The sequence below is a fragment of the Mus musculus genome, chromosome 3, assembly GCF_000001635.26.
Source record: "Mus musculus strain C57BL/6J chromosome 3, GRCm38.p6 C57BL/6J".
In the NCBI taxonomy this organism is placed as follows: Eukaryota; Metazoa; Chordata; class Mammalia; order Rodentia; family Muridae; genus Mus; species Mus musculus.
Genome location: NC_000069.6, coordinates 84,441,935 through 84,464,508, shown reverse-complemented (window position 1 = coordinate 84,464,508; position 22,574 = coordinate 84,441,935). Strand labels below are relative to the sequence as shown.

The 22,574-nt window shown below is 48.0% G+C and overlaps 1 protein-coding gene across 3 annotated transcripts in view; it reads left to right on the top strand.

Moving 5' to 3' along the window:
- The window catches only part of Fhdc1 (FH2 domain containing 1), a 38,249-nt gene extending 15,931 nt beyond the window's left edge, over positions 1–22,318 (top strand). For 2 of the 3 annotated variants that reach the window (NM_001033301.4, NM_001205355.1), the window contains exons 4-12: positions 135–237; positions 7,238–7,323; positions 7,414–7,514; positions 9,451–9,521; positions 9,615–9,722; positions 10,922–10,992; positions 13,022–13,139; positions 15,595–15,759; positions 17,979–22,313. In NM_001033301.4, coding sequence (NP_001028473.2) covers positions 135–237; positions 7,238–7,323; positions 7,414–7,514; positions 9,451–9,521; positions 9,615–9,722; positions 10,922–10,992; positions 13,022–13,139; positions 15,595–15,759; positions 17,979–20,042 — 2,887 coding nt within the window. In that variant the 3' untranslated portion in view covers positions 20,043–22,313. Of the gene's footprint in view, positions 1–134; positions 238–7,237; positions 7,324–7,413; positions 7,515–9,450; positions 9,522–9,614; positions 9,723–10,921; positions 10,993–13,021; positions 13,140–15,594; positions 15,760–17,978 lie in introns of all 3 variants that reach the window. The other variant, XM_006501328.4, reaches the window with a different exon arrangement.
- The last annotated feature ends 256 nt before the right edge of the window (positions 22,319–22,574 follow it).

Below are 22,574 nucleotides of genomic sequence, written 5' to 3'. Positions count from 1 at the left end.
CCGGAAGAAGCAAGCGGAAGAGAGGGAGCAGGTGGCAGAGGGGGGAGGGGGATGTGATTTAGTTTCCATTGGGTTGTGTCCCTGTTGGCATGGCAGGCAGTGGACACAATTCCGCAATTCCGTATCTTTTCAAGGTCTCCTCAGTCCATCGTAGAGGATATCTATCAAGGAAAGAGCGAGCATTACGGATCAGAGACGCTTCGAGAAATCCTTAAGCTTTTGCCGGAGTCAGAAGAGGTAAGGAACTTGACACGCCCAGGTTTGGGTGTTTGGAGTGGGGCGCAAAGCTCTATGTTCTACTGGGTGTCAACGGCCCTTTTCGAAGGGTACTGTCCTTCCCAGGGTCAGAAGGGTCTCATGTCAAAATAAAAGGTGACAGACAGTCCGATAGAAAGAGCCAGGCTTATAGACTCAGAGTGTCTGTTCACACGGAGCGGTGCCGGAACGGAGAAACCCGGGCAAGGTTGTGAACACCTGCGAACTTTAGATTCCTCACCTGTAAAATGAGGACAATAGCCCTTACCTCACCGGTTCCCAGGATGACTAAGTCCTGCTTAGACAGCCAGCAGGGTACTTGGCACATGGCAGCTCAATAAAGTTCAGTTTTCTTTTCCATCATCTTAACATTTGACCTTTGCTTAGAATGAACCCAGGTCACGATAGCTACACCTTGGGGTGTTTTGTTTGTTTGTTCTTTGGGGATTTTTGTTTGTTTGTTTTTTCAAAAAGGAAAAGAAAAGCAGTTTTGAATAAAGATACTGTAATACTGTAACTGTTGGTGAGTATTAGCGTAGGACATTCTAACTGACTAAAAGGGAGGACTTGCTGTGGTCACAGAAAGTACTGTGCTAGGAAGGTATTGGTGTTGTTTAGACCAGATTAGTTAGTTATTGGGTGGTTAGGAGCTTTATAGGAGAAAAGAGAATAGCAATTTAAAACTTTACAAAATATATTTCTTATTGTGTGTGTTGGGGTTGAGAGAGTGAGACAGCACTCCACTGGAGGTCAAAGGGCAGCTTCATGGTCCCCAAGGGTCAGACTCAGCCCACACACACCTGACTTAAAGGCTAGAAAGAGCCCTTACACACAGAGCCAAAGCCCTGGGCCTTGGCTCTAGAGTAGCAATCGTTAAAGCCATCCACAGTTGTGACGAAGGCAACCCTTATTTCTGAAGAAAAATTCAAGAAGAAATTACCCATATCCGTATGCCAATAATCACTGAAATAGAACAGCATATCATTTTACAAAAGATTTTATTTCTGTAAATAAAAATGAAAAGAGACATTTTGTAAGTAAAAGGTAAGGAGTAGCTGAAGTGCGCTCGGATGTCTGAGGCTCTGGTGGGTCCCTAGTGCTGTAAGAAAAACAAATAACAAATAAAGATGGTAATTGGCTCACATATCCTGTCTTCCAAAAGTCCTGCGGACTCCTCATTGAACCCCCATCCCAGACATCACTTATGAAAGTTGACTGTAATGCCATCAGTAACAGGAGGGATAGATTTTTTTTTTTTATGTTAACTGGTTTTAAGTTCACAGTGGATATTAGTGGGTAACTGGAGACTCTAGTTATATTCATATATATCTGATAATGGGACACACTCTCTCTGCTCCAGATTTTATTTACAAATGAAGTGTAATTTACTTAAGCCCAGATTAATAAATGACATTTATTAATGTAATTGAAGAGTCTTAAAGACCAATGGTCCATTCTCTTTTTTCCTGTATGAAGAATGAGGGTTTAAGAATCTTTGCTAGACTAAGTAGGGTCTAATTAATTTGCGTTTAGGAAAGAGTACTTGCGTTCAGCTCAGAGTGCCTCCCTAGCACGCATGCAGACCTGGATTTGAGTGGGTTTGGAACTGTATTCCCGCAAAGCTTCTCTCCTGACCTCCTTAGCGTTGTTCGGAGTGCTCAGCCCTGACTGAACTCATCACTTTAAAAAAGAAATTATCAAATTTGACAGTGCAGGTGGAAGTGCTCACAAGGCTTCTCATGGTAAACTGAGGCCGGGGAGTGAGGGGAGGCTGCCAGCTTTATGCTGTGACGAGCTGGGAGACACTGTTGTCTTAATATTTGTAATTTTCATGTTCCGTTCAGAAATGAAATGAAATTAGAAAACACAGATTAGTTTTTCCGAAGAGCCAATAGCTGTCGAAGCACCTCTATTTTAAAGATCTTTTTTCTGTTGTCTGAGTTTTGTGGGCTATCACTGGAGCGGAAGCTGTACAGGGGTGGTGGGGGTGGGGCAAGTGAGGAAGAAGCACCTAAGAGTCAGCCTGGTCTCCCAGGCCCCCCAGTTCCAGTTAGTGAGCTAATTGGAAAGAAAGCCTGGGATGGGACCCCTGAGGTGCCTTTGTATTCCCTGTCTGCAGAGCCAAAGCACACACACACATAACCCCCCCCAACCTCACACACACACAACACACACACACACACACATACACACAAACACACACACACACACACACACACACACACACACACACACACACACACCCTACCCCGTGCAGGGTCAACCTCCGTCTAATCGTGTGACAGGCCTGCCCCTCATCTTGTTTACATTACTGACTCTGGGCTGCAGCTCACCACACCCTCCACACTCAGCTTCAGCAGAACCCCCCCCCCCACACACACACACCAGGACACCCCTCCTGGAGCTGCCAGGGGTAGGTGCTGTCTGAGGGGCTTCAGGGGAAACAGAAGCTGCCTTAAGAATGCTCTGTACCCCATGGTACTCTCTAGAGTCTCAGAGCCCCAGTGGTCTATGATGGAGGTGAACGGATATGCTAAGGACATGGAGGAGCCTGGGCCAAAATGAGAGAGGGTTGGGAACGTGGCAGAGATACAGGAGCAAATGCTTAAGTGTGCTGGAATGTAACACAGTTCTTCGTTTTGGCACAGGAAAGGACTAGACTTCTCCGGAAGCCCTCCTATGCCAGGCACTGGAGGGGATGAAATGAAACTGGGTGATGCTTTATCCACAGCACAGAGAAAGTCCATCAGCCAGGGAGGTGATTACTCTGAGCCTTTTCTTCATCTGCCCTTCACAGGGACACTAGGAGAATCCCCTTGTTTGTAAATCGCATCGGCTCTCAGGGGTTAGAGGGTGTCTTAGGATTGCAGAGGGAGATACAAGAGGGATGGTCTTGAACCCTAGTTTCTTTGACCCTGAACAGTTCTTTCTGTTGCCCTCTGCTCTATATCCTTGGAAGAAGGAAGGGCAAAGGTTGTCAAAACTGCACGCTCACACCACGTGGTCTGGCAGCCTTTCATCACCTCTGCTATCTCAGCCTCGGTGTGAGCAAGTGTCATTCGAACCCTCCTGTAACCTTATCAGCACGCTGACAAATATGAGCGGAAACAGCCGTTTTCTGCTCCTGCCGTCTCCTCAGCTGACAGGCCAGCCGCAGCCAAGGTTAATTTGTCATCAGGGATTTCTCTGCCCTTCACCACTTAGCCTTTATGTGGCCTGTTTGATCATCTTTCTTCCAGTATGTAGCTAGCCCACGCAGAGGAAGAGCTGGGCCCCCGATAAAAGTTCGGGGTGTGTTTTTGTCTACCAGTGATTCCCGTGCCGGGGATGAGGGTGAGGAGGGGCCGGGGTTGTGGTCCAGCCTGGCCTGCCCTGCTTTTGCTGGGGGCCACTGCTCCATTGACGATCTCAGTGTGCCAGGAACACAGCGGGAAGGTGCTGTTTGAGTTGTCTGCTCTGGTCTCTGGTGGATACTCCCCCTACCCCATACTGAGGAAGAAACCAGGGCTTCCTGCATCCTGGAGCAGCCCTTTGTGGCCGAGCACACCCTCTTCCCTCTTAGTTGCTGTCTCTTCTGTAGGTAGCATGTTTGCAGGAAGTCCTGCCTCTCTGAGGCTGTTCCAGTAGATTGAGGCAGGAGGAGGAGGCTGCCATTTGGCCTTGTGAATCTTAAGAGCATGTTCTGGCTTTTACAACACACCACAGGGCACAACAGGGGTCATAATGAGAGGCCCTGGGCTCAGCCAGCAAAATTACGCCTAGCAGTGTTTAAGGCGTGATTTCTGATAATGACAAGAATGCATAATAATTATAGTTTACTCACCTCTCCCCTTGCCTCTCCGCCACTGGGAAGGCACCGTAATCCCTCTTAATGAATACAAAGCTTGCTGGGAACGAACATGAAGAACTATATACACAACATTTAAATTTCTGTCTTCCATCTCCTTTCCTTTAAGATCTATAAACAGTTTTGGGCCTCCTGCATAAGTGAAGGAGATTAATCCTTGCTCTGTCACAGTTTAGCGTATGTTTAGGAGAAGTACTTAAAAGTTTACTTAGAATGGCCCATTCTCATGCTTCAGCCTGAAATTTGTGCTGTTTTCCTAAGCTTTGCACACAGTGAGCAGAGGGTCTTCAAAAAGGTCCAGCCTCACTCTGCCCCTGCCCATATATAGCGAACTGTTCATTCAACTCTGCTCCAGGAGGAATCCGAATCCAGCCTAGGGCTGTCTCTGCTCACAAGTCAGGCACTAGTTGCAATTGAGCTAAACCGGAAGTGTTCAGAGTCCATATGTTGCAGCAAGGTTAAAAATTGGTAAATTCACTTGTGGCTCTCTGAAAATGGGGCAAATGCAGTTTTAGACGTGGCTGTTTTCTGCCCTAACCGAAAAATAAGCAAACAGCAACAACAAACAAAACCGAGAAGCATCCCGCCCAGTTCAGTAGCAGAACTTATTTGCATAGCAGACATGAGGCCCTGGCTTCATCCCAGCTCTGCAAAACTGCAACAGGTGAGAAAAGCAGCCTTGAGGGAGGTCCAACACCGGTTCCGAGTGCCACCGGGACGGGCTACAGCTTCCATTGCTTCAGAGAGCTTGGAGTCATGTGGCCAATAACAATCCAGAGAGTGGGAGAGAAGAGACTTGCAGAGAGCCTGCGAAGTGTAATGTGACTGGGTGGGTGGCTCCATTGCTGTGTAGCATTACAAGACCCTGGGCTGAATATCCACCGTTAAGATGAAGGGAAAGTGCAAATTGGTCAGCACTTCCTCTCAGCAGTTCGCTGCAAGCATGGGCTGTGCCTGTCACTAACAGGACTAAGGTACTACTCACCATAAAGATCCTTAAGAGTGACCTTAGGAGGGATTCTGCTCTTAGCTTGGTCCTGTTTTCTGTGTGGAGAAGGCAGGACCTTTCTGTCTAATCAGTTTGAAAGCTTTGAATCTCTCTGCCTGCCAGTCCTTCTGCTGTATATACGTGTGTGTGTCTAAAAACCTTCATTTAGGTTTTTTGTTTTGTTTTGTTTTTTTAAAAAATAACCTGTTCATAGTGGATATGTAACAAAAACTAAAATGAGGAGCTGGTAATAAGAAAAGCCACTGGTGGCATTGCCACTTAGTTTACAGAGACCTTCCTATCTCTTTTTCGTGTGTGTGTGTGTGTGTGTGTGTGTGTGTGTGTGTGAGAGAGAGAGAGAGAGAGAGAGAAAGAGAGAGAGAGAGAGAGAGAGAGAATGCTCTCTCTCGCATGTGTGCGCAGGAGGATCTACACATCTTATAGGGGGTTGGTTCTGTATCATGTGCATGGCAGAGTGAGCTGATCAAATCCAGCTCCCTTTGCCCATGTCCTCCCTCCCCTGGGCAAGCTTCCTAATTTCCTTCCTACAGTCAAGACGTTTCTTAGCTTCTGTATAGGACAGACAGTGTTCTGTGCGTGCTGTTCAGCAGCAGGCTCACTCCATTTTACCGTAGTGCCATCTGGGTCCATCCATTCTGTTCTGAGAGACTCTTGTCTATAGATGAGTGATGCTCCACTCAGTATAACTCTGTAGCTTCTGTTTCTATCACCTGCTGATCGACATCTAGGCCTGTTCTATAGCTTAGCTACATCATAGGCAGACATCTTAACATCTATTGTTCAGTTGAAGGTTTTTTTTTTTTTTTCTTTTCCCCGAGACAGGGTTTCTCTGTGTAGCCCTGGCTGTCCTGGAACTCACTCTATAGACTAGGCTGGCCTGGAACTCAGAAATCCTCCTGCCTCTGCCTCCTGAGTGCTGGGATTAAAGGCGTGCGCCACCACTGCCCAGCCAGTTGGAGCTTTTTGACTACCTGTAGGAGGTCCAACCTGTACTCATCTGATAGCATAGTCTAGGCTAGCCCAGTGGGAGAACATGTGCTACCCATGTCCAGGCGCTGGGTTCTATCTTCCAGCACTGGGGGTGGGGGTGGGGGGTGAGGAGAAGCCAGGCAAGATGACATGAACCTGAAATCCTAGAATCCAGAAGGCTGAGGTAAGAACATCAAAAGTTTAAGGTTATCTTAGGTTAAATAGTAAAACCCTATATAAAAAGAACACAAAAACAACAGTTGCTTAGATTCACAGTCTGTCGCCTTGTCCTGAAAGAAATTAGTAAAGGGGGAGGGGGGATGAGTTTATTTAGTTTGACCATGAAAAGAAAACCAACAAACAAACAAAACAAAAAAAGATTTTTTTTTTCCTCACTGGTTCCCAAGGCACTCTTGGACTTTATAGAAAGCCAAGAGGCAGAGGCCAGAAAATGTGTGGCCTTCGCAGGGAACGTTCCCCGCCCTTTCCTCAGGGAAGGCAAGGGTGCCGCCTTGCTTGTACGAGGCTGTGCTCATTCTCTTGGTGTGGAGGTCACTAGTGTGCCTTTAGAATTTAGGAAGTCTCCTCCATCACTCCACTGGGTTCTTCAGCATGGGCTACCGCATCAAGCACCAAGCATCTAGCACTGAGCATCTAGCACCGAGCATCTAGCACCGAGCATCTAGCACTGAGCCTCTAGCACCTTAGCAGGGTTGTAACTGACTTGAATGCTACAGTTTTATTTTCTTGTTATTTTTAAGCTAGTCACTTTGGATCAAAGTCATGGTGCTTAAAAAAAAAAAAAAGAAGAAGAAAAAGCACCATCCAGTGGTTTCTCCATGAGCATGAGCTCTGGCCACAGCATTTACGGGTCCAGCAGGAGACCTGGGCCTGGGACTCCATGGTAGAATGCTTGGTTAGTCGCTCAGGGTCCTGGGCTCACTCCCAGATATAAAGATGGATAAGTAGGCAAGCAAGCAACCAGATAACACAGTAGTTGTGGATTTCCTTTGCTTTCTCTCAGATCTACATTTCCTTAGTTTATTTTTCTCACCGAAACATTATTGCCTTAGAATGATTCTAAGATGAAATGTAATCTTAAATTTTAAATAATGATTCTTTTTTTTTCCCCTCTCCCCTTTCTTTTTGTCTTTTAGGTAAAGAAATTAAAGGCATTTAATGGCGATGTATCCAAGCTCTCGCTGGCAGATTCCTTTCTGCACTGCTTGATTCAGGTGCCAAAGTAAGGACGCAGTCCCTGGTTGCTGTTCTCTGGGGAGCGGGGTTGCTGCGGACTTTAATGCTATGGCTTTATCTGCTTCTTGTATTTCAGCTATTCACTTCGGATTGAAGCCATGGTGCTAAAAAAGGAGTTTTTGCCATCTTGTTCCTCTCTGTTCAAAGACATAAGGACTCTGAGAGCAGCTACAAAAGGTAACTGAATGTGTGCTTCCCACGGTTCCTTAGTTTTTGTCAGTTTTGATAGCTGTTTATCTTTATTTTTAAAAAAAATAATTAAGGAATGGAAAGTCCCACTTTGGGATCACCTGAAAAGGAAAACGGAATAAGTAAGGATGAGCAGTTCAAGCAATGAACATTAATTTGCATATTATCTTTCCATGGAAGAAAGTCTCCTTCATCTCAGACTTCAGAGCAAACCTCGCAAGTCACAGCCTGTCCTGCTTCTCGGCATGGTTAACTTTCCACGGTGTGTGTGTGTGTGTGTGTGTGTGTGTGTGTGTGTGTGTGTGTGTGGTGTAGACGGTATGTAGTGTGTGCAGTGTGAATGTGTGTATGTATGTGATATGCATTATGCGTATGTGTGGTGTTTGTGGTATGTAGTATGTATTGCGTGTACTATCTATTGTGTATGTGTGCGGAGCTCGGTATATAGTATGAGGGGTGTGGTTTTGGTGAGTGTGTATAATACGTATGTGTGTGATACATGTCCCTGGACTGTCTACGTCTTCCTTTTTCTGGCCTCTGTTGACTGGGACTGATCTTCCAAAAGCAGGCAGGTCTCTGTTCCAGGCTGCATGCGGCATTGTACCTTTTTCTGCCAGGGCTTCTGAGTTCTGACTCTTCCTGTCCAGCCTCCTCTGTCCTGCTCTGCCTCCTAGGCCTGAGGCCTTTGTCCCTGGCATTTTGTATGTCTCTAGAGTGTAAGTGGCCCTGAAGCTCCCTGGCACAGGCAGGTCTGCCCGCCTTCCCATCTTCAGCTCTCTAGCCGTCACCAGAGCCAGCCTGGCTCCCTCACAGTTACCCCTCTGGCTGTTTTTCTGGAACTGACTATTCCTATTTGGTGGCTCCTGGCTGTGCTGAGAGGAAAGCTTTCCCTCCGGTCCACCACACTTTCTTCACGTTAGAGCAGCGATTAGGAGAAAGACATTTTTCTTCTTCCATATGGAGGCCCCTTACAGTTCTTCCCATTCTGAGGCTATTTGTCGAAGCAGCTGGGAAAGGACTGAGCTTCCTGCTCACAAAGCCATGGGCGAGCTTGTTTTGGTATTGAGCAATATAAATTTGTGGGCACGGAGGAAACGTTTCTTATCTGCGTAACCTTCCCAAACTGGCCTTCTCAGATAACAAAATACAGGCACGGATCCAAATGTCATGTTTTGAAAGTAAGACCAGACTTAGTGGAGACTGGTGACCTACAAATATCATAGGTGACATTTTATTACCAATACTGTCATTTTAATAACCGAGTGTTTGTTTTAGCTTTCCAAATACATAGTTTTAATTGTGTTTCTTTATAGACACGTATAAGAGATTTTGTGTAAATGTAGAATCCGTTTACCAATATGTAATATTATGGTAATAAGCTCCCTTTTATAACCTTCAGGCAATCCAAATGCAATGTGCTTTGAATACGATGGAAAGCTGCTTTGGGTAGCAGGGGCCAGGGGGCTGGTGGTTTGCAAGTTATTTACATGACATCCCAGCTTGCTTATTTTTTTTCTAACTCACTAGCTAAGCAAGATGTTGCTGGCTATTGGTTTTCATATTTCATAAAAACGGTCTCAAGGAATAGTGAGAAAGGGGGAAAGAGTCAAAGACTTATCTGCTGGGGGTCTGGGGAGTTGGCCTCCACAGCACAGTGTGTCCTTGAGCTTCTGTGTTTTCTAGGACTTGGAAATTGATAGCGAGCCATTTTGTATTTGATTGCCCTACATGTTTGAACCCCAGCTAAACACCAGGACATAGACTATCTTATATCTCTATTATTATCATAGACATGATTACAGCAGTGAGTGCGTTTGGTTCAGGTGAGCTTGCTTTAAACACGCACCCTTGAACCTGGATGTGGTGGCTGTTGTTCATGCATATGAGGCCTCTCTAACATGCAGTGGTGTGCTCCTTTTAACAGAGCTGATGTTATGTGAGGAGCTACATTCAATATTACACTTGGTGCTCCAGGCTGGGAATATCATGAATGCCGTAAGTATAATCCTGAACAAGATGTATAACCTGCGCAGCCACTGTCTGGCTGCAGGCTTGACACATTTCTTTCTCCTGCCTTGTCTTCTTTAGGGAGGGTATGCCGGCAATGCCGTAGGATTTAAACTGTCTTCTCTACTCAAATTGGCGGACACGAAGGCAAACAAACCTGGAATGAATCTTCTGCATTTTGTAGCTCAGGTAAGTGATGTAGAAACAGGGAGAGTTTAAAGACCACCCCACCCCACCCCCCGGCATGAGATGGAGTCAGTAAGGCTGGCTTCGGAGACTAGGGGAGGGTTCAAATGTAAGAGGTGACAATTTAAAGTTCATACTTTGGCCATGGGACGCTGGCAGACGTTTGCCTGGTCTAATGGCGTGACCAGGCTTTCTGTTCTAAGAAAGTAGGACACAGTGAAGGATGGGTTGAAGAAGAGCAAGAGCTAAGTCTGGGGAGACATCCTGGTGGTAGCTGTCTGATAACTTGGTGCAGGCTGGAAAGGGAATTCACTGTAGGAACCGAGTGTAGAAGGCTGGGTGTGGAAACCCCTGGAGTGAATTTGATTTGTGATTAGTTTCTAAGGAACTGTACATGGGCGTGCTGTCTATTATTGCAGGATTTGGACTGTGACTCTATCCATAGTTTCTTTCCTTTGGAATCTGGGGATGGAAACCAGGGTCTTACCATGCCGGGCAAGCAGCCTATCAAGAGAGTTTCCCTACCCCCACCCCCAGCCTCTAGTCCTCAGTACTTGGTTAAAAAGTCAATATTCAAAGCACTGAAGTGAGAAACTGATTCCTTATCTAATTTGGAACACCATCTGGTGGAGCTCTTTTGGACAGACCTGAGCATTACAGGCTCTGTATGGCTTGGCCCCTGCTCCTGTGGGAAGGAATCCCCTAAATGGTTCCTTCCCACTTGCCCTTCCCAAGTTAGCCTCCAAACAGCTGAAGAATCCAGACACCTCCTTGGCTTGTATGCCTCTCATTAAAGTTGGTTTACAAACTGGTTTAACAGTCAACAGCATCTCATGCCTTCATCGACTTGCATGCCCATGGAGGTGGCTGGTATTTAGGCAGGGTAGATTGGGTTTTCTCGGAAACAATGGGTGCTAAGCCGCTACCTCATTCCATTGAGTTTGAATGCACATGAGTTGAATTTCATGTGAGGATCGTCTGTCCTGGGAAGGTTGAAGGTATCTGAATGGTCTGGGGCAGTTCTGGTAAATCCTAGGAAGAGTTCATGTCTCAGAGTTCATGTCTCAGGGGATTGCTTTCAACGTGATTTTCAAGCTGAAAACTAAGTGTTGTTTCCCTGAGGCTCCCTGAAGCTCTAAGGGAGTGAGGCTTCCCTCCCGGATTTATTCATCTGGTAAGAAGAATGTCTGCTTTTGTTCCAGGAAGCCCAGAAGCAAGATGCCATCCTTCTAAACTTCTCTGAGAAGTTGCAGCACGTGCAAGAGACATCGAGGTGAGCACAGAGGCAAATGTGAGCCTTGGTTTCCTAGATGACCCTTCTGTGAAAATGGTGTCGTGATGAACACTCGGATCCCAGTCTGAACTCTGAAATGTTTTCTCTTATTGAACTTTTGGGTTTCCCTTCCATGTGCTTGGTGTGTGTGTGTGTGTGTGTGTGTGTGTGTGTGTGTGTGTGTGTGTGTGTAATTTGGGACTTTGAACAATTAATTGTTATTTTTAAACCGAAAGAAACCACTTTAGTCTATGCTAAAGAGTATCATTCAGTCTAAGAAAAATAGGGATTAGGGATTCAAATCCCTCCCACACCCAAAAGGCTGAAAGCGCTTAGCTTGGGAGTCAGTTTAGATCAAACTTGTAGAGCCATACATCACTGTTTCCCCATGGACTTGAATGTGGTACATTTATTTTCTATTGTAGTTGAAGAGTTTGGAACCACACCAAGGCCTGTGAAAGGACTTGATTCTAAATTAGTCACTCGGTTTTACAGAGAAAGTGTCTACGAAGCATGAAACCCTAATTACATTACTCTAATTTGCTTCTAAACTTAATATAGAAGATGCATGCTTTAATGCAACAGTGATCTGTGTGGATATTACCTCCAGTGTGTTATTTAACTTATAATAGGCCCAGGTAGCCTCTGGTAAACACTGCAGTTAATCAGGAAAAAAAAAAAAAAAAAAGTCTTGATTTTTCACATTTGCTGATGTCTGAGCCTTCAATACTGCTAGCCTGGCTGGTTTCTGACCGCTGGCACCGAACTACTTAATGTAAAATTGAGAAGAAATCTGCAGAGTTGCCTCTGGTGAGCTGGCTCAGCTCACCACTGCTTGGATCAGCCAAATTAATATGAGATACTTTGTCTTCTTTTTAATGAGGCCTTACTTTGTTGCCCAGGCTGGCCTGGAATCCCTGAGCTGAAATGACCCTCCTGCCTCAGCTTCTTGAGAATCTGGGACTGTAGGCATCTGCTAACATGCCTGTCTATATAATGTCGTTATTATTCGAGGGACTGTAGTTGTCATGACAGCACGAACCATCTACAAATAAGGAAATAAACCACAACTCAATCCTGTCATTAGAGAGTGTCTGTTACTGACATCCAAACAGGAGGATTACCATTACAAAGATTAAACACCTCATAATTCATGTTTACAGTTCACTAGATTATGCTCCAAGAAAAACAAACATAAGATACAAACTTTTAAAAACCCCTAATAGAAACTAATATGCAAGTATTTTTACTGTGTTAATACTATAGAAATATATATAGAGAGAAGATGAATGTATTTTTGAGCTAGCATTTCTTGTTTGTATTGGATAGCTCCTCCCAGCAGGCTTTGTTTATGTGAAGGGGAAGGTGAGCGACATGCACAAGTGAAGTCTGGTGACTTCTCCAATGGACGCCAGTGGCCAGTAAAGGGGGGAAACCTTTTGTACAACAACAACAACCCTAACATTCATAATGTCAACATGAATGCATCCAAATATACAAAATTCCCCTGGATTTTGGGTTCTGCCTGCTCCCTTCCCTGCTGACAAAACCCGTTGTGGGCATTCAATGGCTAGAACCAAGTCCAGCTGCTCATTTGCAGAGCATGAGCCATGTTGTTGTCGGCCATGTTTCCCTTCTCTGTAACGTATAGGGAGAGGTAGAATCTGGCTGCCTGTGACCTGTTAGAGGAAGTCTAAAAGTCAGCCTCCATTGCCTGGGTCCCTTTCAGTTAGGAGAGCATCCTAACACAGGGAAGGCAGCTGCTCCGCATCTCACTGGATTTTAGTCATGATGCTTGTCACACAGAGGTGCTGAGACCTCCTGTGTGAAAAGTAATTCCAGCCCTGCCTGTGGGCTGGGCTGGTTGTCAGCCTGCTTTCCTTAATTCTTGTGTGTTGAGGAAGCACTAAATGTCTTGGAGACTCACTCAGAATTAAACACAAAAGTGGGTAAATGTGACCCCAGTGGCTGTCCTGTTCCAGGCTTGGTGCCCTGGTGCCAGCTGCCCACTCCCCACTTCCTTCTGCAGATTATCTCTGGATATCACCGAGGCAGAGCTGCACTCTCTCTTTGTCAGAACGAAATCGCTGCAGGAAAACATCCAGCTTGACCAGGAGCTGTGCCAGCAGATGGAAGACTTCCTCCAGGTCAGTCCCTCTTAGCATCCAGCAATCTGGGCAGGCCTGCCTATTTGATTTGTGCAGGCAGCAAGCGCCCAATCATGCTTTTACCCCAAGTGCGTACGAGGATCCTCGCGCCCCGCTGCCCTTCCATGGCAGAGGATGCGCAGCGATGATGATCCTAGCAGGAGAAATGGCTTCTGATGATGGTGCCTGGGTCTTCTGATTACTCTTCCCTGCACCGAAATGGCAGCAGCACAAGCCTCTCTCCCTGAGAACCTGCCTGGCACCTTGAGATTTGATTCTGTAGCCTTCATATTTTTGGACAATGGGAGAGAGTCCCATAGAACATCCAGACACTGGAGTACTTGAGCTGATATGCCTCATGTTTCTGTAGAAGAGTGAGACACATCGTACCTGTGAGATTTCTGCTGGGAGCAGCAGGGCACACATAGCTTAGGTACCCATCAACACATGAATATGTCATCAGCCCACAGGGTGTGGCAGGAGCCACTCTGAATAACATCAACAAAAACCAGTAGAGTGGATGTGTTTGTGACAACTCAGGGTGACTCACTAATCACATAGTCTGACGTGTTTTTTTTTTTTTTTTTTTTTTTTTTTGCCTTCCTTATTTAAAAACCAAAGCCAAACCTCCATTCTCTTGTGTTCAGCCTCCCGTGAGACCCCTGAGCCAAGGCAGGGCTGCCCTGGGGGGGGGGGGGAGGATGGATACTTGCCAATCAAAGTCTTCACTGCTTTGAAACCAAGGCCTTCTGCCTGCTAGGCAGGGGCTGTGTATACCACCCAGGGTGCAACTGCAACCCAGAGGCTGCTGCCATCTCTCAGTGCAGAGCAGTACCAAGCACAGTCGGGTGCATGAAGTTCTGGTTCTGTGCAGGATGCTATAGAATTCATGGCATCCAACTCCACTGTGACTGTTTTTCCAGCCAGTGTTTAGAGTGTTTGGCTGTCCCAGGTGCAACGTGGGCTCTGTTAGGCCGTTTCTTCCTGGTATCCATCCATCCATCCCCACAGGGTCTGCGGCTAAGTCATAGGAGTTCTTGTCAGGAGGCCCACTCTTCCGCAGTTGTTCTTAGCTGTTTGCCCTGCAGAAGAGCAATGGACAAAGCATTATCTTTCTGTGAATACCCTCTTCTCTTCGAAGCCACATCAGGAAGGCTCTCGCTGCCTTGGGCCATCAGCTCAGGTGGTTTCTCTCTCTCTCTCTCTCTCTCTCTCTCTCTCTCTCTGGTTTCACTTTCCTAAATAGTTTTTGTTTCCCACCATCCCTAGAATGTTAAGCAAAGGCTGGCTAAGGGGAAAGCGGTTGAACTGGTACACTTCTGCTGTGTAGCTGGCTAAGTGTTCCCTCCTCCAAGGAGGGCAACCTGTTTCTTTCCTATACCTTAAGCCCAGCCACTCACTCCAAAAGAACTTCCTCACAGGTAGACTTTCTTAAGATACACACATACTTGTCATTTCACGAAACAATATGCTTCCTACATTCCTTCTCATATAAGCTTAGTAAATATGGCAGCAATGAAAGCTGTCCACGCAGCAGCTCAAACATTCAACCCCCTTTCTCGCCACACACAGCCACCTCATGGCTCAGAGGCAGTCGCTAACCTATATCAGGGAACTATGCCTTGTGACCCTTGGGCATCACCAGCCCACTCTCTATGACTTGGGAATGTACTGGGGACACACGGTCTTCTGTCACGCTGAGGACTTTGATGAAGTAGCACTGAAATTCTTGGCAGCCATAACCCAGAGGAGCCAAGGACAGTAGGGACTGGGATAGGACCTACCCGAATCTCTTAGGGAGTTCTGATACACCCCAAACCTGCTGCATGTGGGGTACAGCTGCTCAGGGAGTACTCCAGTCTCCCATCCTGGGCAGTCGGGACAGTGACCTAATAGAGTGTATTTGGGATGGAGTGTAGCTCCCCTCTCAGCAGAACAGCATGGGCAGCTTGTCAGGACAAGTTAACTTCCGAGACCTCAGCCCAAAGGAGAGTCTGTTTTAAGAGGAGGAAAAGCAAATACAACCGAAATTCTAAATGACGACAAGCTGTTTGCCTTGGCAACTTCTCTAAGGGTCTTAAAGGGAAAAAATCTTGGTTAATGACATTCTACATGAGGGTTATGGCTCCATGTTGATTTACTTAGAGACAGGGTCTCACTGTGTTAACCCAGCTGGCTTTGAACTCCCTGTCTCTCAGTCTCCAGCTCCCAAACGCTGGGATTACAGGTGTGCACCACCCCCTTCTGGCTCCTTTAGTTCATTTTGTGGCCTCTGGGTCTCGGGTAGGAGGTCGCCTTGTTCCCTTGAGCTTTGGTTTGAGTTGACTCGTTTTCCTTTTGGCTCCGAGCGGCCTTTGCAGCCTTCCCTTTCCAGAAACCTGAAATGGAACCCCAGTACTGTGTCCACCTCAGCTGACCTTGCTTACCACACGCGTCCCTGTTTGTTTCCATGTAGTTTGCTGTGGAGAAGTTGGCGGAGCTGGAACTCTGGAAACGGGAGCTGCAGGGTGAAGCTCACACCCTTATAGACTTTTTCTGCGAAGACAAAGAAACCATGAAACTGGATGAATGCTTCCAGATATTCAGAGACTTCTGTACCAGATTCAACAAAGCAGTTAAGGTATGAATGGTGGCACTGCCCTGTTCCCAGGGTCCTTGGGATTTTCATTTTCCTGCTTACTGACCTAGTCCTCTGCCTGTGGCAGAAAGATGGTCATCAGTTCTTTGGTTTCAGGACCGTCTGGCCGGGTGGCATGCCAGGCTCATGGCCCGGATGAGTAGGAGGTGACTCTGTTGTAGTATCAGGACTCTGGCATGGTGGCCTCTGGCCTTTGCTACTCATACAGCATGCAGAATGCCCTAGAAACATTTTGCTAGCCAACACTGCTTATGGTAATGGGACTTGGAAGTTTCCTGCACATTTGACTCTTTTTCTCAGCCCTTCCCTAGGAGGAAATGTCAGCCTCTAGGGAAGTTTGAATAGCCTAGAAGTGGTCTCTTAATTGAATTCAGAAGCCAGAAAACTTCCCAGGTTGTTGGTCCTTGGTAAAGGAAACATTTATCTGAAAATGGGAACACTACAGCCTCTCCTCTCTGACAGCATCTCTCTCAGATCTCATTATTTTAGGTGACACAGAGGGACCAGCTACTCCTGATTCATCTGCTGGCCATATTTGATTTATTTACCTGCCTACTTGTTGATTTACAGTGTAGGATTCAACCTAGGGCTTGCACTATTTCTAACAGAAACTGTTCGCATTTCTTCATAATTCCTTTGGGTTCCTCTCCACTGCTTTATCTCAATGAGGGAGGTGAGCTGAGCCCGCTGCCACGTTAACAAGCTTCTATCCAAGCAGTGAGCTCAGCTGTGGGAGGCCGTGGGGGGTAGCCGAAGCCAAAATGACTCTGAGGCTCTTACTCTCCATCTGGATACTGCAGGCCTGTGAGGCCACTGTGGATGTTCATGCCCAGTGGTCATGAGAGACAGGGCCTGGACCACCACCACTGTGTGAAGGCTTAAGATAACAATACCAAGAGTTTGGGGACCCTGGGGAGGCTGTGGCTGGAGTTGCAGGAGCCAAGACTCCCCAGGCAGAGCTCCACAGGGACTTGGAAAGGAAAGCCCACTGGAAGAGGAAGCTTATTGTCAAATAAAAGCTGCTAACAATAACAGAGCCGAGGTGTCTGCATAACCACATGGTTTCATGGGCTTCAGGACCCAAAAGAAACTCAGGAGTTACTTCACAAGTGTAGCCGTGTCTGCATACTTAAAACGCCTGCAGACTCAGCCAACCACAAATTGAAAATAGTGTTTAAAGATTATATCTGTGCCAAATGTCTAAAGGTTTTTTTTTTGTCATGCCTTAAACAATGCATATGTAACTCTTACACAGCATTAGCTATAAGTAATTTAGAGTCAATGTAAGTCATATATGAGGATATGCATACAATATATGTAAATTCTGTTCTATTTTGCATCAGAGACTTGAGCATCCTCAGATTTGGTATCTAAGTGGGTAACGGGAGTGAGTCCCTGACGGGGACAACATAAGAGATCACACAGAGAAGTGAAGGACACTTTGAAGTCTGCATTTGGGTTCTGTGTCTTTGGGAAAGGTTGATTGCTTTCCAGTCTAGGTGGCTGAAGGATTGTAAAGTGCGCCTATTTCTCTTCTCTGATTGTAGGGATGGACCTGGGCCTGAGGGACAGAACCCTCACCTCTGCCTCAGGCTGTGGCTGGCAGAGCCACCAGGGCATATTTGTTCATTTAGCTTCATCCAGAGCACTCAAAGAACGCAGTGAAAGGCAACTCTCCATGTCTCTAGCATATGCTCATATACCCAACTCAGTGCTGAATAGAATGTTCTGTTTGAGAGTATACGTGTATTAACTTAGAGAGGAGCATGGATAGAGCCACACGACTGGCTTGTACAATTCTGGGTGCACTCTTATAGCATCCGTGGTCTCTACATCTCTACAATTGCCTAGGTGGCTTGGCTGGAGTTGAGACTGCGTGGATATACAGAATCACAGCCCATGTGGGAAGCTGGACATTGGGCCGAGGGATCAAATGAGGATGGCAGACAGATTGTTGGAGCAAAGCCTAGCATGTCCCTTTGTCAGACCCATAAGTTGCTTCAGGAAGTTTGCTCACCCTACACACACACACACACACACACACACACACACACACACACGTACAGAAGAAGGCAGAATCTGTGTGGGATAGGACCCACAGCTGTCTATGAAAGTACCTCTCATTAAATGTCACAGTGAGTGGGCCTAGTACTGCACCCAGGCTCCCTGTGTCTCATGCTGGCATCTCTCCACTCTATTAGGACAATCATGACCGGGAGGAACAGGAGCGGAAGCAGCTACAGAGGCAGAAGGAGATGGAACAGAAGCGGTATTCCTGGTCAACTGGGGAACTCGGGAGCTTTGGCAGGAGCAGCAGTGAGAATGATGTGCAGATGCTAGCTAAGACAGGCACAGAAGACCTGCCCTCCTTCCTGAAGCCCAGGCCCAACAGCCCCTCCTACCGGCCCCCCAACACACGTCGCTCCCGCCTCTCCCTGGGCATCTCTGCGGACCGGGAGCTTTTGACCTTCCTGGAGAGTGCCACCAGCAGTCCAGAGGACCCCAACAAATTCAACAGTTTGCCCCGGAGCAGTCCCCGACAAGCTCGGCCCACCATCGCCTGGATGGAACCCAGAGAACAACAGAGCCATGGCCCTAACTTTACACATGAACCTCAGGCCTCAAAGATCCAGGAGAAAGCCCCTCCCCCTGCTTGGCAAAATCAGCTTCCGACAACCTGGCGGGAGGAGCCTGCTTCTCCCCTCCCACTGGCTGGGCGGAGCAGGCCGAGCCTCCGAAAAAGGAACAGTGAACCTGTGGGCTTGGGTCCCACACAAAGCCCTCCACTCTTACCATTGGATCTGGGTGTTAGGGAGCATGAGTTGGTCACAGGGCTGACCCAGTTTGACCTCCAGAGTCCCAAGAGCCTGGAGGAAGGATCCCAACTGACTCTGAATGACTTCTGTCCCACAAAGCTGCCATCTCCAGGGGATAGGAGCTCACAGCCCTTTGCTGCTGGCGGTGACAGTCTCCCACCCAAGGACACAGACACCCAGGAGGTTCTCAGCCCAGCTGGGGAGGATGACAGGACCATCTCTGATGAACCCAGCAGTGAGGCTCTCGTGTCTGTGGTTGTCACCGACACTGAAGATAAGGATGCTGGACCTCTGTTATATGTCTCAGATACCACAGACTGCTCACTGACTCTGGACTGCTCCGAGGGAATGGACTCCAGAGCCGGGGGAGACAAGCAAGAGGAAGAGAAGGAAGGGGATGGCTCAGTGTCCTCTGGGGCTGGAGAGGCAGGAAGCAGCCAGGTTTCCTCCAACTCTGTTTCCAGCCCCCCTGGGGAGGTTCCTGCTCCAAAATCCAGTAAGAGTGAGCTGAGCTGCCAAGGTGGCCTTCCGAAGGACAGACCCAGCAGAGGGAAGGATGCTATAGCACCAAAGAGAAATTCCTTCAAAGAGGCTTCAGTAGGGGCTTCAAAGCCTGTCAGTGCACGGCGCAGCCAAGGGGTAACAACCAAGCCTGTGCGAACCTTGAACTCCTCCGAGAACGAACATATGCGCAAAGTGGTCCCTATCTCCAAGTCCAGCAGGGGAGCCGGGCCCTGGAAGCGGCCGGAACCGACACCCAAGGCTACCCCTCGGGAGACACCCAGCAGCACAGACACACCACTATCACGAAGGAGCTCAGTGAGAGGAACTTCGGACACTTCGCCCAGGAGGCCCCAGGTGAGTGGATCTGGGGCAGAGGAGCCCAGGCTGCCCCGCTCGAGTGGCAGCATCAGTGGACGGCCAGGGAAGGACGCCCCGCTGCAGCCCAGAGCCTCGTTCAGGAAGCCTAGCGCCAAGCCCCTCAGAAACATCCCCAGGCAGAAACCTGAAGAAAACAAGGTCAGCAGCCCCAACTCTCCTGACCCCGAGAGTCCCAAGGAAGAGCCCAAGGCTCCTCAGGCTACGGGTGTCTCTCGAGCCCTTCCCCCCATCCCAAGTTTTGCTCGAAATACGGTGGCCTCGTCATCTCGGAGCCTGCGAACGGATGCTCCACCCGCGGCCAGAACCACTGGCCTCACCAGGACAGTCTCCCAGCGGCAGCTTAGGGTCAAAGGTGGCTCCGAGGATTCTGCCTCCAAGGACATTGGCACTTTGAAGAGGGCCAGCAGTGCTCGGGCCTCCAAGAAGTGTCCTGAATCTGCTGGGGGTTCAAGTGCCAATGTAGAAACCTCACTGAAGGGCAGAGGGACGACGGAAAGATCCTCTCTCAGACTGAAGGACTCGGGGCAGGCCACCCTCGGGAGGATCCTCCGTCCCCTGCAGAAATGATGACGCCTGTCTGCATTTCTGCCTTGTGGGATGTTAGCTGCTGGGACTGGCTGCTGCGGGGGGAGGACACAGAGGCCAGTCTTAAACATCTTGTTACACATCGAGCAACACACTGGTGCCACCTGCTTAAAGGTCACGTCACTAAAGGTACAAGGAGAGCTATAGCCTGCTGTGCAGACTTCTGCTTCGAAATCAAAGCTGAGAGTATCCTTATTCTGCACAGTACTTTGTCAGGGGCTGGCACCTCCTGTCACTCATACTCAGGACCCTATCCCTAACTCCTGCCCCGAGACAAAGATCCAATAATAGTCTGGACATGTAAGATGACAATTCTTATGTAACAAGTAAAAAAAAAAAAATTCTGGCCAGTTTTTATATATCAAAGACTTATTTTTTAATATTATAAAAATAAAAAAGATGTTTTAGTTCCTTTTTCAGAGTGAAATGCCTCCCAGGAATGGGGGGATTATCCTTAATATGAAACTGTTTGTACCTTCATCCCCACCCCCTGCCTCGGGGTTCCATCAGCGTGTATGTGGGAGAACACACACCATACCTAGCCAGGGGTGGCCTCTCACAAGCTCTTGGGTGGTTGTACGGTTGAGGCTGTCTCCTTGAGAACTTTCTGGCTAGCTAATGTGTGGGTTCTCCTCAAATGACTCTGGGTGAGGATTTCATGTGAATAGGAGGGACGTCAGATTTGTATGGGTAAAAATCTGATGTTACTGTGAGTTTAAGGGGGCCCCAAGGGTGTGAGGCCCATGGCGGGGAGCCCATGGCTATAGGGAAGTTTTCCCTGAAGATAGGAGCAACTGTGTAGGGTGCTGGATAGGGTGCTTGGTGTAGAAGACAGCAAGGGCTGCCCAGCTGAGTAGGTCCTTCCCATGTGTGCAATGGTGGCCACTCGCTTCTGTTAGCTCCGGGTGGAGAGGGAAATGACCCTTTTTGTGGGTCAGGCTTCCTTCTCTTCTGGGGCCTCAGTACCCCACCCCCACCTGCTATTCTATTTGATTTTGCTTTTAGAGACATTGTGAGACCTAGTCTAGGCTGGCCTCTTACTTGCAATCCTCTGCCTCAGCTTCTGAGTGCTAGGATAACAGGTACAAGGCACCAGGCCCAGCCTAGGGATACTGCTTGGTGTCAGCCTGTCTTCCTTGGTACAGCGCTTCTCAAGTCCAACTGAGAGAAGCCCAGTCATGGTTGTTTATTTTAAATAGACTCTTACCCCCCAAGAAACACTGACTTCTGACTTCAGGAATCTTAACACTGGGGAAATCTGTGCAGGAGATAGGCATCGTGCAAACAGAAGTTCTTACCCAATGCTCTTTTTACTACTTCTCTATTAAACCCAGGAAATAGAGAAGAAAGTGGGGGGGGAAGCTTGAAATAAAAGCCCTGCCCCCTTCTTTCTGAGTCACTTCTTAGTGAAATCTCACTTTAGATCAGACACTGGTGACTGGGTGGGCTAGGTCAGCGTGTCACACTGTGAGGTGACTGCGGAGGCTGCTATGGTCTCTCCTTTCGGGAAGCCTCTCCATCTTTGCCTGGGAACTGAGCTGCTGTCCCTGAGCTGCAGCAGTTGAACAGTACAGTGGCAGAGATAGGCTGCAGTCACCACCTCTTGTTAAAAACAGCCCTGAGCAGCGATGTCTGGGCAGCTAGGAAGCCCTCAGCAATCTGTCCCCCTCTGGAACCCTCCAGAACCAGAAGGCCTGTGGGTGGGTGGGAACGGATGAGAGACGACACGTGCTGACAGGTTTGTGGATGGTGAATTGAGTAGCCCCGTGGGAGGGCCCAGGGACCCATCCTGTGCCGTATTCCAACACCGCTTTCGTTCGGTACAAGCGTCTACTCTCCCTAAGTGTCTGTCTCCCAGCCCATAGAAGTGAGTCCAGCCCTTCATGATGGTTTCCAGGAATCGAGCTACCCAGTCACCCTGTGTCTGTTTCTGACGTGGCTTCTAGGACCCTCAGCAGAGGCTGGGGAGCCTCCGGAGAAGCCTGTTGGTATGGTGCTGTCAGATCACATTGGCTGCGTGCTTGGGAAAGCAGTGGTGTCGCCGGCCCTGTGCACACGTGGGTGGGCAGGTGGGCAGTCTCTTACTACCTTTTATACACTGTAAGTTTGGGAGAATCATCTATGCAACAGAGGAATGTCAATGCCTTTCTACATGCGTTTGTTGAGGATGCGCTGAATGCATTTTAAGGTCCTTTTCTACGTACTTTATGGAACAGGTAGTCTTAATAAAGTTGTTTGTAGGAGTTATACCTATGCTATGCCTTTGCACATGTGTCTTAGTTGTCCTGCCAGGAGAGTCTTTAATCTCTTTCCCTGAAAGAAGGTGAGGTGTGGGAAGAAAGGGGGAGGGTATGGAAAACTTGTCCTCCAAAGGTTCGAGAGTCAGAATAAATTTCTATTGGCATTGGTTCCATACAACACACACAGGACCAAGGGCTCGGGAGTGGGCTTTGCTGCAGGCCTGTAGGGATGCAGGTTTATCTCACAAGCCATTGCCGGAACACTTGATGCTCC